Below are 20954 nucleotides of genomic sequence, written 5' to 3'. Positions count from 1 at the left end.
GCACCCATGGCATATGGAGGTTCCCAGCTTAGTCAAATCGGAGCTATAGCCAATGGCCTATACCACAGCCACAGCAACTTGGGATCCGAGCTATGTCTGCAACCTATACCACAGCTCACGGCAATGCTGGATCCTTAACCCACTGAGAGAGGACAAGGATCGAACCCCCAACCTCATGGTTCCTAGTCAGATTTGTTAACCACTGAGCCACAATGGGAACTCCTTTTTTACCATTTTTCAATCCATCTTTTCTCAGTGCTATTACTTATATTTCAGTGAAGGAGTTAACACATAAATGAACAAAAAGGAACAATTTCTCTAATCTTTGGGTGTGATATCAAAAAGGACTACCATGTTATGTCTTTTGGTACCTCAGTTGTAGACAACAGTTTGCACAACTGGATGGATTATGGACCTCAGCCAATATGAAGCTTTTATATTTTTATGTACTATAAATGCTCTAAACAGATAATGTCTATGTGGAAGAAGCAAAAACATTTTGGGGTCAAAAAAAGATTGGTTCCCTAGTGGTTCAGTGGATTAAGGATCTGGCATTGTCACTGCTGTGGCACAGGTTGGATCCCTGGCCCTGGAATGTTCATATGTCATGAGTGCAACCAAAGGAAAAAAAAAAAAGAAAAAAATTGTCATCATCCCCTTGACCTCCCAGCCTCTGTCAGGCACACTCACTTGACTTCGATCTCTGCTGACCATGTGGTATCTAACCTCTGCTGCTTCTCTTTGCCCAGGGCTGGCAGCTCTTGGCCCTCTGTGTTGGGCTCTTCCTTCCTCATCATCCTTTCCTGTGGCTCCTCAGACTCCACCTAAAGAGGAATGCAGATTCCAGGTATGCAAGCTACTAGCCAGCAGCCTCTGACAGTCTACAATAAATCTAGGTATTTAGGAACCTGCCAGGTACATTTGTGAAAGAATGTGTGAAACAAATGTTGGTAAAGGAAGCCTTTGGTTATCATTTATGTGAAACTGGGAAAACACTTCCTTTGTTATGCTAAATCTCTTATGGAAGATTGTGGTAAAAGCTTGACAACTTCCATTCAACTTGAACTTGAAGACTTCTCTGATGGTCTTCCCACCTTTTCTAATTATGCGCATTTGAATTCCTTCAGAATTTTTACTCCTTTGAAAAAGACCTTTAAAATCCAGTTGTCACAATGATTTTCTTTCACTGGGACCCAGTGTGCCTGGCCAAGGGATATCAGGATCATTTGTCCAAGAGGTTCAGTTAGGTTGTTTAAATAGACTCTGGGACTCAAACAAACAAACAATAGGAAACAAAAAACAACTTGGAAACAGTAGGAAAATATCCTCCAGGTCATAATACATTTTGCAGATGCTGTCATCAAGGTTGTGTGTTTTTTTTCTTTTTCTTTTTAAGGCTACACCTGTAGCATATGGAAGTTCCCTGGCTAGGGGTCTAATCAGAGCTACAGCTTCCCGCCTATACCACAGCCACAGCAGTGCAGGACCCGAGCCACATCTTCGACCTATACCATAGCTCACAGCAACACTGGATCCTTAACCCACTGAACGAGGCCAGGGATCGAACCCATATCCTCATGGACACTAGTCGGGCTCGTTACCACTGAGCCATAAGGGGAGCATCCAAGATCATGTAATTTCAGTTGTAGTCATTGAGGACCACCAGATGACGGTGACAGTTTAAATCTACCTGGAAGGCAGGTGAGGGAGTTCCCTAGGGGCACAGTGGGTTAAAGATCTAGTGTTGTCACTGCAGCAGCTCAGATTGCTGTTGTAGCACAAGTTCCATCCCTAGCCCAAGAACTTCTGCAAGCTCCTGGTACAGCCAAAAAAAATAAGAAAGAAGGCACTTAAATACAAATATATTTAGAAGTGTTATAAATATGCTTTTATAAATGGAACAAAAATTGTGTATGGCAAATGAAAGCAAATAAGGTCTCTATCCAGCTTTTACTGGATTTATGTACTCCAGTGGTTTTGTTTAAGGCATGACATTTTTATAAGACATGCATGTTTTGTCAAGAAGAAAACATTGTTTTTATTTTTGTTTGAAGATGTTTTCTTACCTTGCTTAGTAGTCAGGCACTAACTTCTGTATTCTTCAAGAGAGCTCCGTTGCATCATGTACTTCTTAAGTTATCCTGTGCTAGTCTTTATACAGTTATTTTCTTTACATTTGCTAATATAATCGCTGTATATTGACCATATAATATCTGGCAATTTTAAATTTATTTTTTGAGTATAATAATATGATAAAGATGAAGACTGCTTTGTGGGGAAGTCTGGTTTAGTCAGTGACAAAAGTAAAGACACTAGAATTTGAGAAAAGTGACAGCAGTTAATATTATCACAAAAAAAGAAAATTTACTGTCAGCTTTAGCATAATCATTATAATAATGTACACCAAGGAAAGCTCTCTTGATGGTTGCATATATATAAAAGGTTGTCTTAATTTGATTTATTCTTAGGCTTTATCTTAATTTTTGTATTATAGGACAGAATTTGGAAAATATGCCATTTACTGCCAGCGATGTGTAGAAAGAACACAACAGAATGGAGATCGAGAAGCAAGACCCTCAAGAATGGAAATTCTTTCAACCCTTCTTCGAAACCCATATCATCATTCTTTGCCCTTCAGTATCCCGGTGCACTTCATGAATGGGATATATCAGGTGGATTAGCCTTGCTACCCCGTGAAAACACGCTTAGCCTAGAATCCTTTGTGTAACCTCTGCGGGATTGGGAAGTGAGACTGTCTGCCTACCTCTGTCAGCAGCTGGCAGTGATAAACCTGCAAATGTATGAGACTTTCTCTCAGAACAGCTGAGTTTTGAAACAGTTTTGCTAAAAAGGAATCCCTCCAAACAATCCATATAGAACGGAATAAAGGAGTTTCACTGCCATTATAATTCTGATGGAGAAAAACAAAAATACTTTGATTGAGGCCTTTCCCCACCAGTGTACCGGCTGGGTGAGGAAATAATTACTAACATGGGGTGTGATAGGTTTAGTCTCTTTAAAGTCTTCAGATCTCAGAAATTATCTGGAAAAACTGTCCAACTCTCAGATCTAGATGCTTGCTTATTAACGAAAGCAAACCTGTTCCAAAGCTAGCAATTAGTCTTTGTCGCTCTAAGCCTTTTATCACAGGATTCAGATACTTAACTGCATATTAAAGAAGGAAGAGTTAAATGCATAAAATGTTCATTTGTTTAGGTACATTTCTTGTTTATTTCTTTTTCTTTGATTAAAGATTACATATTGTGCTGTAGTTCTGGGTTTACTTCTAATGGGTAGGCATAATATCTCTGCAAGATGTTTATAGCTGTCAAATGATCTTTCTTTTTTGAATTCATGTCTGTTGGCTGAAGCCAAGATTTCTAAATTCTTATAGCAAGCTAACAACTAAGATGACATTAATTTTCTCCAGTGGCACTTTGAAAAAAGTTAAAGCACCTAAATAAATATATGTTATCATTAATCATGCATCAAGTATGCCCTGTTTCCCCCCCTGAAATCTAAGTTTGAAATGCGTGTTCCTTTTTATTAAGAGAACGACTTTGCTATTTTTGTTTAGGTCGTTGGATTTGATGCATCTACCACAGTGGAAGAATTTTTGAATACTTTGAACCAGGATACAGGGATGAGGAAGCCAGCCCAGTCTGGATTTGCATTGTTCACAGATGATCCTTCTGGCAGGGATTTAGAGCATTGTCTTCAAGGGAACATCAAGGTAAAACCTACTCTTGTTAAGAAGGCAGACCCAGCAAACATCAAAGAAGCTACTCTGTTATTTGCAAAACGTTTAGCTCAAGATGTGTCCAAAAATTTAAGCAATCTACTCTTCATTTAAAAAGATGGAGTTCCTGTCGTGGCTCAGTGGAAATGAATCTGAATAGTATCCATGAGGACACAGGTTTGTTCCCTGGCCTCGCTGGTTACGTTCGTGAGCTCTGGTATAGGTTGCAGATGAGGCTCAGATCCAGATCTGGCGTTGCTGTGGCTGTAGCGTAGGTTGGCAAATGGAGCTCCAATTCGACCCCTAGCCTGGGAACTTCCATATGCCACAGGTGAAGCCCTAGAAGACAAAAGCATAATATGGCAGAACTTTGTTAAAGCCATAGAATTTGTTTGTTTGTTTGTTTGTTTTGTTTTGACTATATCATGTAGATGTTCCCAGGCAAGGGATCAAACCTCAGCCAAGCAGTGACAACACCAAGTCCTTAACCTGAAGCCATAGAATTCTTAATACAATCTGCACACACACACACATACTCCATGTTAAAGAAAGAAAGAGGATTAATAATAACCTAAATTTTAGGGTAAAAAAATGTAGAGATGTAGATTCTCTAATAAAATGGCTTTCCATTTTATTCATTTATTCAGCAGTATTTATGGAACTATTTAGTGTGTCTCAGAAGCTGGACCAGACCCTGTGGGGTATAAAAGAAGGACCAGAAATAGTCCCTTCCCACATGAACTTTAATTTCCTTAGAGAAGAGTAGCCTTATACACTGATAACCTTAGATCTAAAAGTGATGAGTATTTTGAGAATGTGGTGAACATCCTGCAGAGGGGGAGATTAAGTTCAGATTGGAAATTAGGGAAAAGCTCCCAACTGGACTTTGAGGGACTTTCTACCAAGTAGAAAATGGACCTGTGGAAATAAAGAAGGGATTTCAGACATAAGGAAAATCATGAGCAAAGACAGGGATTTGGAAGATTCTGTAAAAATGTTTTCTAGGAGTTCCCACTGTGGCTCTGTGGCCTAAGAACCCCACGTAATGTCTGTGTTCAATCCCTGGCCTCACTCAGTGGCTGCTATTGCTGCAAGATGTGACATAGGTCGAAGATGTGGCTCGGATCTGGTGTGGCTGTGGCCGTGGTGTAGGCTGGGCAGCTGCAGCTTCGATTCGACCCCTTGCCCGGGAACTTCCCTATGCTGCAAGTGCAGCCATAAAAAGAAAAAATAAAATGTTTTCCAGGTCACATAGTAAAATAACTTTAATAAAGTTTCCATCTAGCAATGACAGCAATTAAAAATATAGGATATAGAACCATAAAGAACCTTAGAGAATGAACTGACTTATTTTGCAAATAAGGAAACTGAGGCCCAGAGTGGGAAATGACTTATGGCAACGCAAACAGCTGGAACCAGGTCTGGACCTCTTCCTTGATGTGGTCTTTGATTACTTTTGGGAATAAGTACCTTTTTCCAGATTAAAAGTATTTCTGTGATTTGGTGATTAAAAAATTGGGGCAAAGCAGTGGAAGTTCCCATGAATTTAGAGATAAGAAACATCATTACTTTCACCTGACTCGCAGAGCCTAGCTCTACTTGCAGAATGATCTGTTGGGTCTCCATGGGGTTCTGCAGAATATGTTAAAGCTCATACCTAGTTCATTAGGAGTGTCTGTCGGAAGATATGATTCTGCCCCTCACCACAGCCCCGTCTCTCTCTTCAGCGGCATATGGAGAAATCTAGGTAAATGAATGTCTTTTTCTTCTCACCTCCAAGCATATCCAGGTGTATCAAGACCAACCATTACAAATGCACAGTTTTGAGACAGACATCCCTAGAGCACTGTTGTTCATCATCAGCCAATAAAATAAGCTAGGATTTTGGGTTGACTTGAGCTGAGTAAATATTAGGGGCTGTGATGAATAACTGCTTATTATATAATTTTGAAAACTTCTATTTATAATTCTGTAAATGGCCAGTTAATAAATAAGCAAATATTTATTTGGTTTCTGAAGAATGTTTGTTCTTTCCCAATAAAAAAAAAAAACCACCTTAACATTATATTTGATTTCTTTGGGATAACTTCAGTTATTCCAATCTTTATAAACTCAGAAGGTGGAGAAGTTGCTTCTTCAGTGACTGAATCATGAAAAATTCCTGGAAATCTTCTTGTCTCCAGTCTCTTGCAATCCTTCATTAAGATTTCTTTTGGGGAAGTTCCTATGTGGCTCAGCAGTCAACGAGCCCTACTAGTATCCATGAGGACTCAGGTTCGATCCCTGGCCTTGCTTAGTGGATTAAGGGTCCAGCATTGCCGTGAGCTGTAGTGTAAGTCGCAGATGTGGCTGGGATCCTGCATTGCTGTGGCTATGGCATAAGCTGGTAGCTGTGGTCCCAGTTCTATCCCTAGCCTTGGAATGTCCATATGCCTCGGACATAGCCCTAAAAAAAAAAATTCTTTTTGAGTAAAAAATTCGTGGCCACAGTCCAAAGTTAATGTGTGTCCAAAAGGATAAGTGGACCAAAGAAGTGATTTATAATTAAATCCTAAACTCGGAGCTGCAGAAGCCTAAAACGGAAAGCTTCCATCCATTTGGTTTGATCACATTAATTGAAAATTTTTAGTCTCTGGACGTGCTTGTCTTCAAAAAAATGCCAATGCGAAAAATATTATGAATCTCAATTTTCCACTTCCTTTCTAGATTTGTGACATTATTTCTAAGTGGGAACAGGCTTCCAAAGAGCAGCAGCCTGGAAAATGGGAAGGTACGAGAACTGTTCGTCTCACTTATAAAAACAGGTGTGTAATACCATTGCCAAGTGCCAAAGTAGGAGTATACACTTATGTTCAAATCATGGAATTTAGCTTCCTCTTGCATAGCTTAAAAGTTATACTTATTTGCAGAGTTCCCATCATGGTCAGTGGAAACGAATCTGAATAGTGTCCATGAGGATGCAGGTTCTATCCCTGGCCTCACTCAATGGGTTAAAGATCCAGAGTTGCCGTGAGCTGTGGTATAGTCGCAGACACTGCTCATATCTGGCATTGCTGTGGCTGTGGCATAGCCAGCAGCTATAGCTCTGATTCGACCCCTAGCCTGGGAACCTCCATATGCGGCGAGTGCCGCCCTAAAAAGACATAAAGAACAACAACAAAAAAAAAGTTATATTTATTCGTATGTTTGTTTTCCTATAATTTATAACTCTACTTCTGTCAGAAGAAGCTGTCGTGTGAAATTTTGTCTCTAATTCTAGGTTTTTAATGTCATAAGTAATTATATTTTATAAAAATATACATTCCGACAAAGACTAGAAGAAAACTGTAGGAAATAATTAGCTGCTCTCTTAGGGTAGTCGATAAAGGATGAATCCTTCACTTTAAAATTTCCTTTAACACTGTTATTACCTTTTTTCATAAGACTGAATACTCACATACCCTCCTACAGACCTGTAGCAAGAAGAAATAGTTATGTTTCCTCAAGTGTTTTAGAAGCGATATGTTCACATCCACTCATTCTCTGTCTTTCATAGTCTTTCTCTTTTTATTGAGCTTCATTGATAAGCCAGGCACTTAGATGCTCTGGATAAAGTGATAATAAAAACAGACACAATCTCTGATCTTTTGGAATTTACAGGCTAGTGTGGAGGGCGGTTGTTAGTTTTCCTATAACTCTAATCAACATAGAATTACACATTAAGTTCTCTGAAAGAAAAGAGTGTGTTTCTGCGAGAACACATAGCAGCAACCCTGACCTAGACCGGAGATGTTGGGAGGCTTCTTTGAGGAAATGATGCTTATGCCAAGGTCAGAAGTGGGTTGGGAGTGGGAGCATTGAAATGGGGGGGAAAGGAAGTTGAAAGTCTATAGAGGGAGGCTATAGAGTGCTCAGGAACTGGGGAAAAGCTGGCGGGACCAGGGCTCGTACCTTCTTTTTTTATTTTTATTTTTTTATTAAAGTATAGTTGATGTTGTGCCAATTTCTGCTGTACCACAAAATGGTCCAGTCATACATACATATACATGCCCTTTCTTATATTCTCTTCCGTCATGGTCTATCTCAAGACTGGATATAGTTCCCTGTGCTGTACATAGGACCTCATTGCTAATCTGTTCTAAATGTAATAGTTTTCATCTACCAACCCCAAACTCCCTGTCCATTCCACTCCCTCTCCACCCCCGTGGCAACCACAAGTCTGTTCTCTGTGGAATACATTACCCTCTCAATAGATGCAATTTTAATATACTCTGACATATGTCAGAAAACATTCTCTTTTTCTTTTTAAAAAAAATATCATCTTTTCTTCCATGTGTTAGCAGAAGGTGGTACTTAATAACCAGTATTCACTGACCAGGTCATATTAACTATACCAAAAAAGAGGGGTATTTTTCTGGTTTTATTTGACTCTCGTACCCCATAAAGTAAGAAATCTAAAATATCAGACCAAGAGCCTGGTAGAATTGGTGGTGTCGCCTTGACTTTTTTCAGAGGCCTCCTTTTGGAAGGTGTTCGTAGATCCGAAATTGGAATGTAAGAAGTAAAGGTACCGTATAGCATGAGGAATGTAACAGCCTTTGATCCAGTTCAGGATTTCTTTTGCTGGTATTCTGTCCCACAGAAATACCCACATAAGTGGATAAGATTATTCCAGTATTTTTTTATAACAGTGGAAAATAAGTGTGGGGGGGGACTTATGTTTATTAATAGAGGAACGGTTAAATAAATATTGTGCTTTCATACCGTGGACTCCTCTTACACATCCAGCCACTAAAGGGCCACCACTGTTTGAACAGACTCCCTTGATCTGAATAAATGGTGGTTGTGAGCCACTGCCGCGTCCCTCTTTGGAGGTTCAGGAGCTGTGGCGATTCACAGGAGTCCTGAGCAACAAGAAGGTCACTATGAAGCTTTGGTATCAAAGGTTTGAAAACCACGCATTCCTAGAGATAAGCAGGATTACTTAGAAGTCTAATAGGCTCTGCTCCTGGAGGAACCTGTTTCCACTTCACCTGTGGTCCACTGGTGACTGGCAAGAACAGCAGACCAAGACATAGACCTTGCGGGTGATTGTTCTAGTTTTGTGACCGATGCAGTGGTTCCCAAAGTGTGGACCCCAGACTTGCAGCTTTGGTATCACAGGGAAACACATTGAAACGCAAATTACTCAGCCCTACTTCAGACCTACGGAGTCAGAATCTCTGGGGATAAGACCCAGGAGTCTGTGTTTTAACAATTCTCCAGGTGATTCTTAGGCATGCCAAGTTTTGAAAAGCATACATCTAGAGGTCTTTGTTGCTGCCCATCCCTTTTGATCATACCTTTATGTGGAAGGAAGCTAACTCCTGGACCTGACCTGCTATCTATTTTTATGGAGAAGAAGTTCAGGAATTCTGTTTTGGTTTTGTTGGCTCTAAATGAAATTACTTCTATGTCTAAGACTATTCCTAATAATTCATACCTTATGAATGCTAAATACATACCGATTTTTGACTATGATAGCCACAGTTGGAACCAAAATTAAATTTGGATGAAATGGAGAAAAGTGGTCTAAAAGACACACAAGAATAATGCATTACGTCCACCAGGAAGGACAAAGGCAGTCATGAATAACACATACTAAAGATTGCCTTGCTAAGAGAAAAAAAAAAAAAAAAAGCCTCATGACAGTATCTTTGTTCCTTTTTTACAGCCACACCTGCAGCATATGGAAGTTCCTGGGCTAGGGGTTGAATCAGAGCTGCATGTGTAGCCTATGCCACAGCTTATAGTAACAGCGGATCCTTAACCCTCTGAGTGAGATCAGGGATCGAACCCACATCCTCACAGAGACAACATCAGGTCCTTAACATGCCAAGCCACAACGGGAACTCCCATGATGGTATCTTTGATGTCAGAAAAAAGCAGCTCAACCTTCTGTTAATTTTTGACAGAAGTCTGAAATGGCTGGATAGCCACAGCTATGAGAAAGTACTGTATTTCTAAATATGGCCATGCTTTGCACATATGTAGAAATAGCTAATCCAATAAGCCCTAATTTCCAGTGACACAGTTAGGAGGGGAACTGGCTGTGACCAATCATGCAGCCATGGACTTGATTCTTCATCTGTCGAGCAACACTGTTAGAAGCAACACTAAACACCAGCTCTCTTTATCATGGAGTTTTTATTTATATTTAGTCAGTTATGGAATTTTAATTATACAGATTTAGCAGTTAAAGATCTTGGGAGTTCCCATCGTGGCGCAGTGGTTAACGAATCTGACTAGGAATCATGAGGTTGTGGGTTCAGTCCCTGCCCTCGCTCAGTGGGTTAACGATCCGGTGTTGCCGTGAGCTGTGGTGTAGGCTGGCGGCTACAGCTCCGATTCAACCCCTAGCCTGGGAACCTCCATATGCCTCAGGAGCGGCCCAAAGAAATAGCAAAAAGACAAAAAAAAAAAAAAAAAAAAAAAAAAAAATTCCCATCTCTGCCATCTTTAGCTGACTGTAAGAGTACATATATCCATTGACTTCTAAGCCAAAAAGCTTCTTTTTTTGTTTGTTTGTTTTTGGTTTTGGTTTTTCTTGCTGTTTAGGGCCACACCCACGACCTCGGCATATGGAGGTTCCCAGGCTAGGGGTCTAATCAGAACTACAGCTGCCTGCCTACACCACAGCCACAGCAACATCAAATCCCAGTCGCATCTGCCACCTATACCACAGCTCATGGCAACGCCACATCCTTAACCCACTGAGCCAGGCCAGGGATGGAACCTGCAACCTCATGGTTCCTAGTCGGATTCTTTTCCCCTGTGTCACGATGGAAACTCCCAAGAAGCCCCTTTACAGGTCACCTAATTCATCCCATTTTTTCCCGCTATGTTGACAGGCACCCCCCCCCCCAAATTCTAGTATAAAGAGACTCTGGTGATACTAAAGACCTCTAGAGAAGAGTCAGCATCATCATAGTAATAATACTATAGTAATAACTACCACCAGTATTTACTGAGCACTTACCACAGGCCAGGCCCTGGGCTGAGCTCTTTATATGCCTCATCTCTTGTAATCCTAACAACCCTTCTATGAGGTAGGTATTATTACTATCTCCATCTTATAGATGAGGAAACTGAAGCTTTAGAGAGCTAACTCTTTCACCCAAGGCTACAGAAGGGATATGTCAAGCTTTTTTGGCGGATAACTTCTGTATGTAACAGTTCTCACCACCATTCATCTATGCTGGCAGTGAACTTCTGTCCCGTGTCTGCCAGTGCCAGGTCTTGTTGAAGCCCTAGAGTTTCAAGGGTGAATAGAATTTTCCTATCCTCTAGAATCTGACAGTTGATAGGGAGAGACAGACATGAATTCTCAGCAATGTGATGACTGCTATAACAGGAGCAGTGTGGCAGAGCAGTGAAGAACATGGGCTCTGGAGAGAAGTGGCCTGGCTTAGCATCCCGGCTCCTGCGCTCACATTGCGGCCTTGACCGCGTCCCAGGTACCTCTTCCGGAAAATGGAGGTGAAGGCAGTACCTTCCTTTAGGGGTGCCTGCAGGACCAAATGTTGGCGAATGTAAAGCCCTTGTCGCAGTAGATGCCTCAGGAGTAGTCCCTCCACCGTGACTGTACCGTATCTGTACCAGATGTCGTGGGAACACAGAGGGCTGCTTCACGGACTGCTGGCTTCTGAGCACAGGACCTGAAGTGGTAGCTGTGGAGGCTGGAGGAGAACAGGGAAAGGGGGGCTCAGAACTGCAAGTTTCGTAGAGTGTTATCAGCAGATCAGGGAACAAAAGGAGGCTGTTCCCTCAGGAAGTTTACACATTGCCGTTGCCGAGAAAGGCCATAGTAGGAATGCAGTAAGGAGGCATTTGGAGGTGAGCACAGGGATTGCTCAGCAGGGCCGAGCGCTCCGCTGAACTCGGAACAGTGCGTGCTTGGTGACACTGGTCCACACGGCGATGTGATTTCCACCGCATGGTATTTGGCTTCCTGGGTGTCAAATGAGGAGGTGGGCATTTGGGACTACCCTGCCATCCATCGTGTACCCTGCCTGCTGTGACGGAAGCTTGCTTTCTCGACTTCAGGCTCCTGTGGGATTGGGAGCAGCTGGAAGCTGCTCATGTTGGGAGAGACAGATCACGTTTCCCAGGCCTTTCCTAGTCAAGGCCTGTGGATTTGATTTTCTGACTTCATCAATTTTGTGACTCTTTAGTTCCTCCCACATTCTCTCCAAATGTCCGTATAGTTGTTGGAGCCCAAACTGTTCCACTAGGACCTTGAGCCATCGATTCCTCCGTGTTATATTCCTGTTTGTGTGTCTGGAATTGCTTTTCCCTTTCACGCTTATAGTGCTTCCTTTTCCCTTCCAAGGTTCAGTCTTACTGGTGTGTCAGAAATGATAGAAAATGGAAGTTCTCGTTGTGGCTCAGCGGTAAAGAATCCAACCAGTGTCTGTGAGGACAGGGGTTCCATCCCAGACCTTGCTCAGTGGGTTAAGGCTCTGGCATTGCCATGAGCTGTGGTGTAGGTCGCAGGCGCAGCTCGGATCCTGCATTGCTGCGGCGAAGGCCGATGGCCACAGCTTCGATTCAACACCGAGCCTGGGAACTTCCATAAGCCTCAGGTGCAGCCCTAAAAAGACAAAAAAAAAAAAAAAAAAAAAAACCAGAAATGATAGAAAATGCACTTCAGTTCTTGCCTGTAGCCATTTGAACATTTGGTTCTTTTTTCCCTCCTAGCCTATTATGAATTCAGACTTTTAGTTAAGAACCTTCCAGGGGTAACCCTTAGCTAAATACACCCTAGTGGACGATGGTGATGAATAAGACATAGTTCTTAATTTCAAGTGGAAAAAATAAGCTCAGTACTTTTGTACTGAGCTTATTTTTCGGACATGTGAACATTTTGGGACATGTGAACATTTTTATGTTCACATGTCCCAAAGGAGGGGGGGCTTTTATCTTTCTTTCTTTCTTTTTTTTTTTTTTTTTTTTTGGCTTTTAGAGCCGCACTCTCAGCATCTGGAGTTCCCAGGCTAGGGGTCCAATCAGAACTGTAGCCGCCGGCCTATGCCAGAGCCACAGCAATGTGGGATCTGAGCCACATCCTTAACCCACTCAGCAAGGCCAGGGATCGAACCCGTGTCCTCATGGATGCTAGTTGGATTCACTAACTGCTGAGCCACGACGGGAACTCCTCATCTTGAACTTTATTCCATTTGTTTTCTCTCCCTTTGCTAACATCATTTTGAATTTAGAATCTATTTCTGTTGCCCAGCCATATTCTTCTACCAGTTGACAGTTTGTCATTGTGCAGTCACAGATAATTATTTTTTCAAGGAACCACTCTAAGCTGGCATGAATAGAAAGAATGATCCGAATGATATGGGGAGGAAGAGCTTTGCAAAGTACACCCCCAGTGCTTCTTCCAAGATTCTGACCCGCTGCCCTCTCATTCCTTGCTATTGGAGATAATTACCATGAGAGAGACTATAGCAGATGACAGGGTATCCTCTCCCTCAAGTGGATGGGGAAATAAGGCTGGAAATCCAATCATAGCTAATTGAGCACACACTTAATACATGCCGGATCTAAATCTCTCTTTTCCTGCCACTCTGTTGTCGTGACAATGTGAAGACATGTCACGATGCTGCTTATCCATTGCATTGTCGGAGCATTTACGGCGTTTACAGTGCTCCATGCCGGTTCTACAGCCTGAAGCTAGAGCCCCAGCAATCCCACCTACAAAGAAACAGCACAGTGAATAAACACAGAGGGTCAATGAATTGATGATGACCCAGGTGAACAAAACCATGTCATATTTTAACAAGTAATAACAACACGTAAGCTATTTTTGAGATCCTAAGGCTGCTTATCAGTATGTGGCAAAAAAAAAAAAAAAAAAAAAAGTCAAAACATTTAAAGGTTAACCCTCTGTGCCATCAGGGAATCCTAAATGTTGATTATTTTGAACTAAAGTTGCTTGAGAAACTTGGCTGTTTCCCAAGAAAACGGCCCTCCTTGATCATTTGATGTCGATTTTGAATTGAAACCTTCATTTCCTATTCCCTGGTGTGTCCAGGGTATTTAGGAAAGATCATGAGTGTTTTGAAAATTAGGTTTATATAGCCCCTTGGTGACTGAGGTCCTTCAGTAACACCTAAAATTAAATTTAAGGGCACAGAAATGGCATGGACGCATCTTACAGCCTCATCCTCAAACAAGTTTTTACTCAGTTTGCTGAAAAATGTTAACAAGAACAGAAATAGAGGTCATTAACAGACAATGATCGTCAAAGTTTGTAGCACTTAAAGAACTACTGTTAGAACAACCCGTATCAGTTCACTGGATTTCTCTTTGCCTCCTTTGTAAGCATGTCGTTTAATGAAAAGTCTCCTCTTTTTTTACAGACTGTATTTCTCAATGCAAGCTCATGGAGAGACTGATAGAGAAAAACTGCTGCTAATGTATCAGACAAATGATCAAATAATAAATGGACTCTTTCCTCTGAACAGAGACCTGGCATTAGAAATGGCGGCTCTTTTAGCGCAGGTAACTTCCATGTTATGTAAGGAATGTTTTGTAAAGATAAAATACTAATTTCGCCACTGAATTAAATGTCGTAAAACAATATACTTTTGGTAATTCTTTAAATCCAATTTGCTATGATTAACACCTTAAAAATTACAGGCATTATAATTACAGTTTGACTCCGATTGCTGACAGTTGCAATGATGTAGAATGCAACAATGTTCCATAAAGGGAACCTAGTTTCTTAATTCTTTGGATGTATCCTGCTAGGCTTTGCATTTAATAAAGGAGTTTGAGTGTCAAACTGTGGGGGTTTAGATGCCAAGCCAAAATTGTTCAGCAACCTAAGAGGATCAGTCTTTTAAAAAGCTAAAGCTCTTTATTTTATTTACCCATTGTATCAAGTTCAGACATCTATGAACATACACACGTGCAAATTAAAGGTGACAATCAAAATAGAAGTATATGGAGTTCCCGTTGTGGCTCAGCGGTAACAAATCTGACTACGAACCACGAGGTTGAGGGTTTGATCTCTGGCATCGTTCAGTGGGTTAAGGATCTGGTATAGGCTGGCAGCTACAGCTCTGATTTGACCCCTAGCCTGGGAACTTCCATGTGCTGTGGGTATGGCCCTAAAAAGACCAAAAAAAAAAAAAATTTATTTGTCTTTCACATAGAGAGAGCATTCTGCCCCAAATTATGCCTCAATGGCATGGTTTTTTTTTTTAAACTCCCCTTTATTTTTTGCTAATTTTTCTCTTCTTTTTGGCCTCGCCCATATTGTGTGAAAATTCCCGGGCCAGGGATCGAACCTGCACCACAGCAGTGACCTAAGCCACTGGAACCTTAACCCTCTGTGCCACCAGGGAATCCTAAATGTTGATTATTTTGAACTAAAGTTGCTTGAGAAACAGCCAGTGTGTGTGGGGGGAAATAGATATTCAAAAAGCCACTCTGCCCCCCTCTTTTCCTCTAAAGGCAGGAAATAAATCTCCCATGTGAAGGTGCCCTCCCTCTACCAGGAGGATAGAAGCATCCTTATCACCAGAGTTAGGGAATTCAAGGCTCAGAAAGCTGTATGAACAAATTTTGTTACTTTTTCATTAGTCTGCTCCCCTAAGCACAAGCCCCTTTATTTTGTTAAATCTTCACAAACAATTGTTTCTTTGTCTAAAAATGATATGTAAACAGCCTGCTTTGGTCATTTCAGGAGTTCTAATTCTATGAGACCTCTGTGCATTCAACTGTTTTTTTCTCCTGTTAATCCATTTTGGGTCCAGCAAAAAGAACCCTGGAGGGATGAGGGTGGGGAATCTGCTCCTCCCTGACAAGAGATAGGCTTGCTGGCACCTCGGCAGTCATTAGGGGCTTGGGTTTTATCCTGCCCTCCATTCTGCTGTCATCTTCACAGTCCTGGAGATCTGCCAGGGCTCCAGCCATCACATCAGTGCTCCAGGCATCAGCATGGAGGAAGCACTGAAGAAGGGCATGCCCCCTCTTGCCTTCGAGAAGCTTCCCAGCAGTTATACGGAACACTTCCATTTATGTTTCTTTGATCAAAACTTAAGTCCCATGGCCTTGTCAGCCTACAAGAGAGGCTAAAGAATGTGGTCTTAGTTGGGCTGCAAGGATCCCAGCTAAATTCAAGATTTTGATTACTCAGAAAGAAGGAAAGAAGGGTCCCAAGAGGCAACCACAGTCTCTACCCCATCTGGATCTTTGCACAGGTGCATGAAGGGAAAATGGTGTGTTGGCTGCCTTGAATTGCCCAGAATTTTCGGTCTTCTTACTCTGCACACCATCCTGGGACATCTTAACCATTCTTTTCATTTCTTCTACCACCTATGCTGGTGATGCCCGCATCTTTTCTCTCTAGCGCATATTTCTTTCATGGGCTCCTTAAATTCAGCATATCAAGAACTGAACTAATTGTGTTCCCTTCTCTTCTTACACGTTTTGCGTCTTCACTGTGATACTGCCTCTGCTCAGTCCACCAAGCAAGCTTCCAATCCAGGAATCATCCCTGACTGCCCCCCCGCCCCCGTCACCATGCCCTGCCCATTTAAATTCTGTTTCCTCTTCTCCATGCCAACCACCACTGCTATGGTTCAGACCCATCATCACATCCTGCTGGCCGTCCTGCATCAGGCTTCTCACCAAAGTGTTTTTCTCTGGTCTGGTCCCCCACACACTTTTATCCTCCACCTAGAATCTAGAGAGATTGTTCCAGTTACCTGTTGCTGCATAACAGATGACTCCAAGATTCAGCCCAAAATACAGTTTGGGCAGGAATGTGTCAGGGCAGCTTGTCTCTGCTTCATATGGCATCAGCTGCCGTAGCTTGTAGCCTGGTTGTGACTACAGCTGAGGGCTGAAATCCTCTGAAGGCCATTTACTCACACATCTGGTGGCGGATGCCAAGTGTTGTTTGGAACTTCCACTGGGAATGTTAGCTGGAACCCCCACCTGTGGCCTCTTCAAGTGGCTGCCTGTGCTTCCTCACAGAATGGGGGTTGGGTGGCAAGAGCAATGTCCCGGAAGAGACAAGATGTGGAAGCTGCCATTTTCCTAAGGTCTCGGCCTAGAAACTGTGCCATGGTGGTTTGTTAGGCAGCACTGGTAACTGGGGTTGGAGATACAGCAAAAATGTGCCTCTAACTCTGTCCTTCCCTGGTTTACACGGAAGGACTGCCATGATCTAACCTCTGCCTGCCTCTCCAGCCTCATCTCTTAATACTCCCTACCTTGAACTTGACCCTCCTGAGTTGTATATGATTCACTTTTTCTTACCTCTTATGCTTTACTTGTTTGTCCCCTCTGCTCAGAATACCTCTACTCCTGTGCCTCTACCTGTTAACTTGAGTTTATCCTTTAATTTTCATCTAAAGTGTCCCTCGTTCCAGCAAACCTTGAATCCTGCCTAGGAGGGTTAATTGTCCCTCTTGAGGCTTCTGTAATGTCCTGCCCATGTCCTACTACTGTCCTGACCTCAGCGGTTTATTTTACTTACTTGTTTCTGCTTTGCCCCACTGACTCTGCCCTTCCTGAGAGCGATGGCGCTCCCTGTTCATCTTTGTATCTAGCTCAGTGCCTTACACACAGTCCATTCCGCATCCATGCTCTCGGATGAATGAATAGTTGACAATTTAGTTTACTCTCAGAACAATTTCATGATCATCCAGACTTTAAAGCATTAGGGCTGCACTGAATGTTCTCTTTATGCAAGTGGTAAGGAGCTGAAGAAAGAACTAGGTCCCATATTTTCTTGGTCATAGGATTAGGAATGATTTCCTATCAGGTGCTGAGCTAGGCTTTGGTTCTCTAAAGGCACAGATGCTCTGTTAAAATCACTCTCATTTTTGCTAAAATTTGTCTTCCTTGTTTAATTTGTATTTTTGTGGCGAAAGCTTCTCCAAGAAAAATTATATACTTTGGAGATAGATGCTTCTAATATTTTAGATGAATTTTTAGAAGGGGTATAAAGGTACAATCAATCACACACCTACAAATTCTGAGCATATTGCAAACTAAAAAGTATAATTCCTCCATCTATAAAAGGAAAATATTACCTCTGATCTCTTCCTCGGAGTAGTTTTTGTGAAGATAAATAAAATATGCTAAGGAAATCTGAGCTCTGTAGAAAAAATTATTTCTCTTGTAGATTTGAGTATCTCTAGGACCTTGTTGATATTTTCTGTCTTAATAAGGAAATCCTTGGAGCTGATGTTCTGATTGCTGTATATAGTGTCTGATAAGGTGTTTATGTTGATGTGAGGCATATGGGGAATTATCTGAGTTGATTTTCAGTTATTCTCCAAACATGTATTGTGTTCATTCTGTGCTACACAGTATGCCAGGAGCCAGAGGGAGACACTGTGTTTGAAGATCCCACTGTAGGGTTCCCTAATAGCCAGGGTTACCTTCAATGGCCCTCTATGTTTGTCACTATTGTTTGTCCAACTGTCAGATGCTTGGAGGTTAAATCCTGGTCTAAAGTTTCACAGCTAGCTCTGCTGAGTACTGCCTGGTGGTAGGTGGGAAAAGGGAAAAGCTTGCTCTGAAGGAAGAATTCCAGTTATTTGAAGAGCAGGTGGACAACTTTTATTTGGTGCAAGGAAACTCAAAAAATACCTGACTAGATAGGAGATGGGGGTGCAAAAGCTGAACAGCAAAGCCAAGCCAAGAAACCAACAAGTAAGAGACTGGGTCAAGGAACCTAGAAAGTTCCTAAGAATAGACTGCAAGGAAGAAGCTCAGCTGAGGAATTTATTTTTATTTATTTGGGTTTTTTTTAGGGCCACACCTGTGGCATATGGAGGTTCTCAGGCTAGGGGTCCAATCAGAGCTACAGCTGCCAGCCTACGGATACGCCACAGCCACAGCAACTCAGGATCCAAGCCTCATCTGCAACCTACACCACAGCTCAGGGCAACGCCGGATCCTTAACCCACTGAGCAAGGCCAGGGATTGAACCCCCCAACCTCATGGTTCCTAGTTGGATTCATTTCTGCTGCGCCACGACGGGAACTCCCCTCAGCTAAGGAATTAGACTGTAGCTGGTCAGATTAAGAACTGGATAAGGGAAGTCTCGGGGGCCAGAATCTCAGAGGCTGGTTATGTTAACAGCCTACCTGGAGCCAGAGAGCCCTTTTAGGATGAAGACCCAGACTTTCTCTAAGGTCTGATGGAACCCTCCATCCACTTGTTGGGGGGGGGGGGAGTCTAGGTAAGGATGTGAATGTTCAGTGTGTCCCCCACCCCATCCCACTTTGTTGAACCCTCTTTGGTACCCTATACAAAGCATTTAACACAGTTGATCACAAGTATTTGTTTATTCTTCCGACTCCCCTACTAGACAGTAAACTCTTTGAGGATAGGAACTGTACTCAACTTTTTTCTTTCTTTCTTTCTTTCTTTCTTTCTTTCTGTCTGTCTGTCTGTCTGTCTGTCTGTCTGTCTTTCTTTCTTTCTGTCTTTCTGTCTTTCTTTCTTTCTTTCTTTCTGTCTGTCTGTCTTTCTTTCTTTCTTTCTTTCTTTCTTTCTTTCTGTCTTTCTTTCTTTCTTTCTGTCTTTCTTTCTTTCTTTCTGTCTTTCTGTCTGTCTTTCTGTCTGTCTTTCTGTCTTTCTTTCTGTCTTTCTTTCTTTCTTTCTTTCTTTCCTTCCTTCCTTCCTTCCTTCCTTCCTTCTTTCTTGTCTTTTTGCCTTTTCTAGGGCCGCTCCCGCGGCATATGGAGGTTCCCAGGCTAGGGGTCCAGTCGGAGCTACAGCTGCCCACCCACACTACAGCCACAGCAATGCAGGATCGGAGCAGAGTCTGCGAGCTACACCACAGTTCACAGCAACACCAGATCCTTAACCCACTGAGCGAGGCCAGGGATTGAACCCGCAATCTTATGGTTCCTAGTCAGATTTGTTAACCACTGGGCCATGACGGGAACTCCAACTTTTTTCTTTCTCATATAAATTAGCACAGTGCCTGACATAAAATGGGGACTCAACGTAAGTTTGGATGAATGACTGGGTGGAAGAGATGGATGGGTGGGTAGTTGGATGGGTTGGTAGGGAATGACATCTTTGTAGCCTGCTAATAGAAAGAAGGATTAAACATTCTTTCATTTAGGGAGAAAGGACAATGAAAGGCCTTATTTCCAAGAATAACAGAATGATAGATCGAGGGATAAATATAGTAACATTTATATAGAAAACCTAGGAAGAAAGTAATGAGAATATAGTACTCCCTTCCATCATATTAGGTAAAGACCCTTAAAAAGTCCAAGTAATACTTTTTAAAGATTTTAATGGTTTTATAACTTTTTTGAATCTTTCATTTTTAACTTCTATTTTGCCTTATTATTATCAACCAAAATAGTACCTTAAAAATGAAAAATTATCTGGTAGAGTAAGTGGTCTTTAGCAAATACTACCAGATAAGAACCTCAGGTAGTTAATGTAGAAATGGAACTGAAATGTTACAGATTTTTTTCTGTAATAATCTATGTGGGAAAAGAATCTGAGAATAGATATGTGTATATGTATGACTGGGTCACTTTGTTGTACAGCAGAAATTACTACTGCCTTATAACTTAACTGTACTTCAATAAAACTTAAAAAAAAATAAAAACCCCAACTATTCACAGTGAAAAATGAGGAAAAAAAATACTTTAAATGAACTTTAGATTTTAATTATCTTACTTGTATATGATTATAAATTCCATAATGACACAATTATTACAAATAGGTTTATATGTTGTATGTTATAAATAATGCTGAAAAAATAAAACCAATTTTCTTTTTAAAAATTCTACTTCATATCCTATATCTTTTTTTTTTTTTTTTGGTTTTCAATTAGGTGGAGATTGGAGATTTTGAAAGACCTTTTTCCACTCCAGCAGGTCATGTCACTAATCAGTGCAAAGCAAATCAAACTCTCAAACAAGTCATCGAGAAATTTTACCCCAAAAGGTATAGAGATGACTCGTCTGAAGAACAGTTAAGGTAAAGAACAATTTGTAACTCTTTAAAGGGAAGATGCACACTAGTTTTTCAGTGATATTTTTCTGTTCAAATTTTACAGATGAAAAAAATTGTACATAACAATTTTCTCAAGAATTTTTTAAGAGTATTGAATCCCAAGGGGTTATAGATCTTTTTAAGATTTACCTAGAAACTTTAGAATCTAGATTTAAACTTTTTTTTTTTGGCTGTG

The 20954-nt window shown here is 41.5% G+C and overlaps 1 protein-coding gene across 13 annotated transcripts in view; it reads left to right on the top strand.

Annotated features, from left to right (window-relative positions):
* The window catches only part of PLEKHH2 (pleckstrin homology, MyTH4 and FERM domain containing H2), a 126047-nt gene that overhangs the window by 92518 nt on the left and 12575 nt on the right, over positions 1-20954 (top strand). For 7 of the 13 annotated variants that reach the window (XR_014842050.1, XR_014842052.1, XR_014842048.1 and 4 more), the window contains 6 exons: positions 750-847; positions 2495-2672; positions 3578-3733; positions 6446-6543; positions 14128-14269; positions 20598-20743. Coding sequence is in view for 4 of the 13 variants with exons in the window: in XM_021087574.2 (XP_020943233.1) it covers positions 750-847; positions 2495-2672; positions 3578-3733; positions 6446-6543; positions 14128-14269; positions 20598-20743 (818 nt within the window). In the remaining 9 variants the exon portion in view is untranslated. The remainder of the gene's footprint in view (positions 1-749; positions 848-2494; positions 2673-3577; positions 3734-6445; positions 6544-14127; positions 14270-20597; positions 20744-20954) is intronic. The other 6 variants (XR_014842053.1, XR_002342738.2, XR_014842049.1 and 3 more) reach the window with 2 other exon arrangements.

This window comes from Sus scrofa, chromosome 3, assembly GCF_054392235.1.
Source record: "Sus scrofa isolate SSC_HxYL_T2T_F1_AM1 chromosome 3, Sscrofa_HxYL_maternal_Yorkshire_Landrace_v2.0, whole genome shotgun sequence".
In the NCBI taxonomy this organism is placed as follows: domain Eukaryota; kingdom Metazoa; phylum Chordata; class Mammalia; order Artiodactyla; family Suidae; genus Sus; species Sus scrofa.
This window is presented reverse-complemented; position numbering and strand designations above follow the sequence as displayed.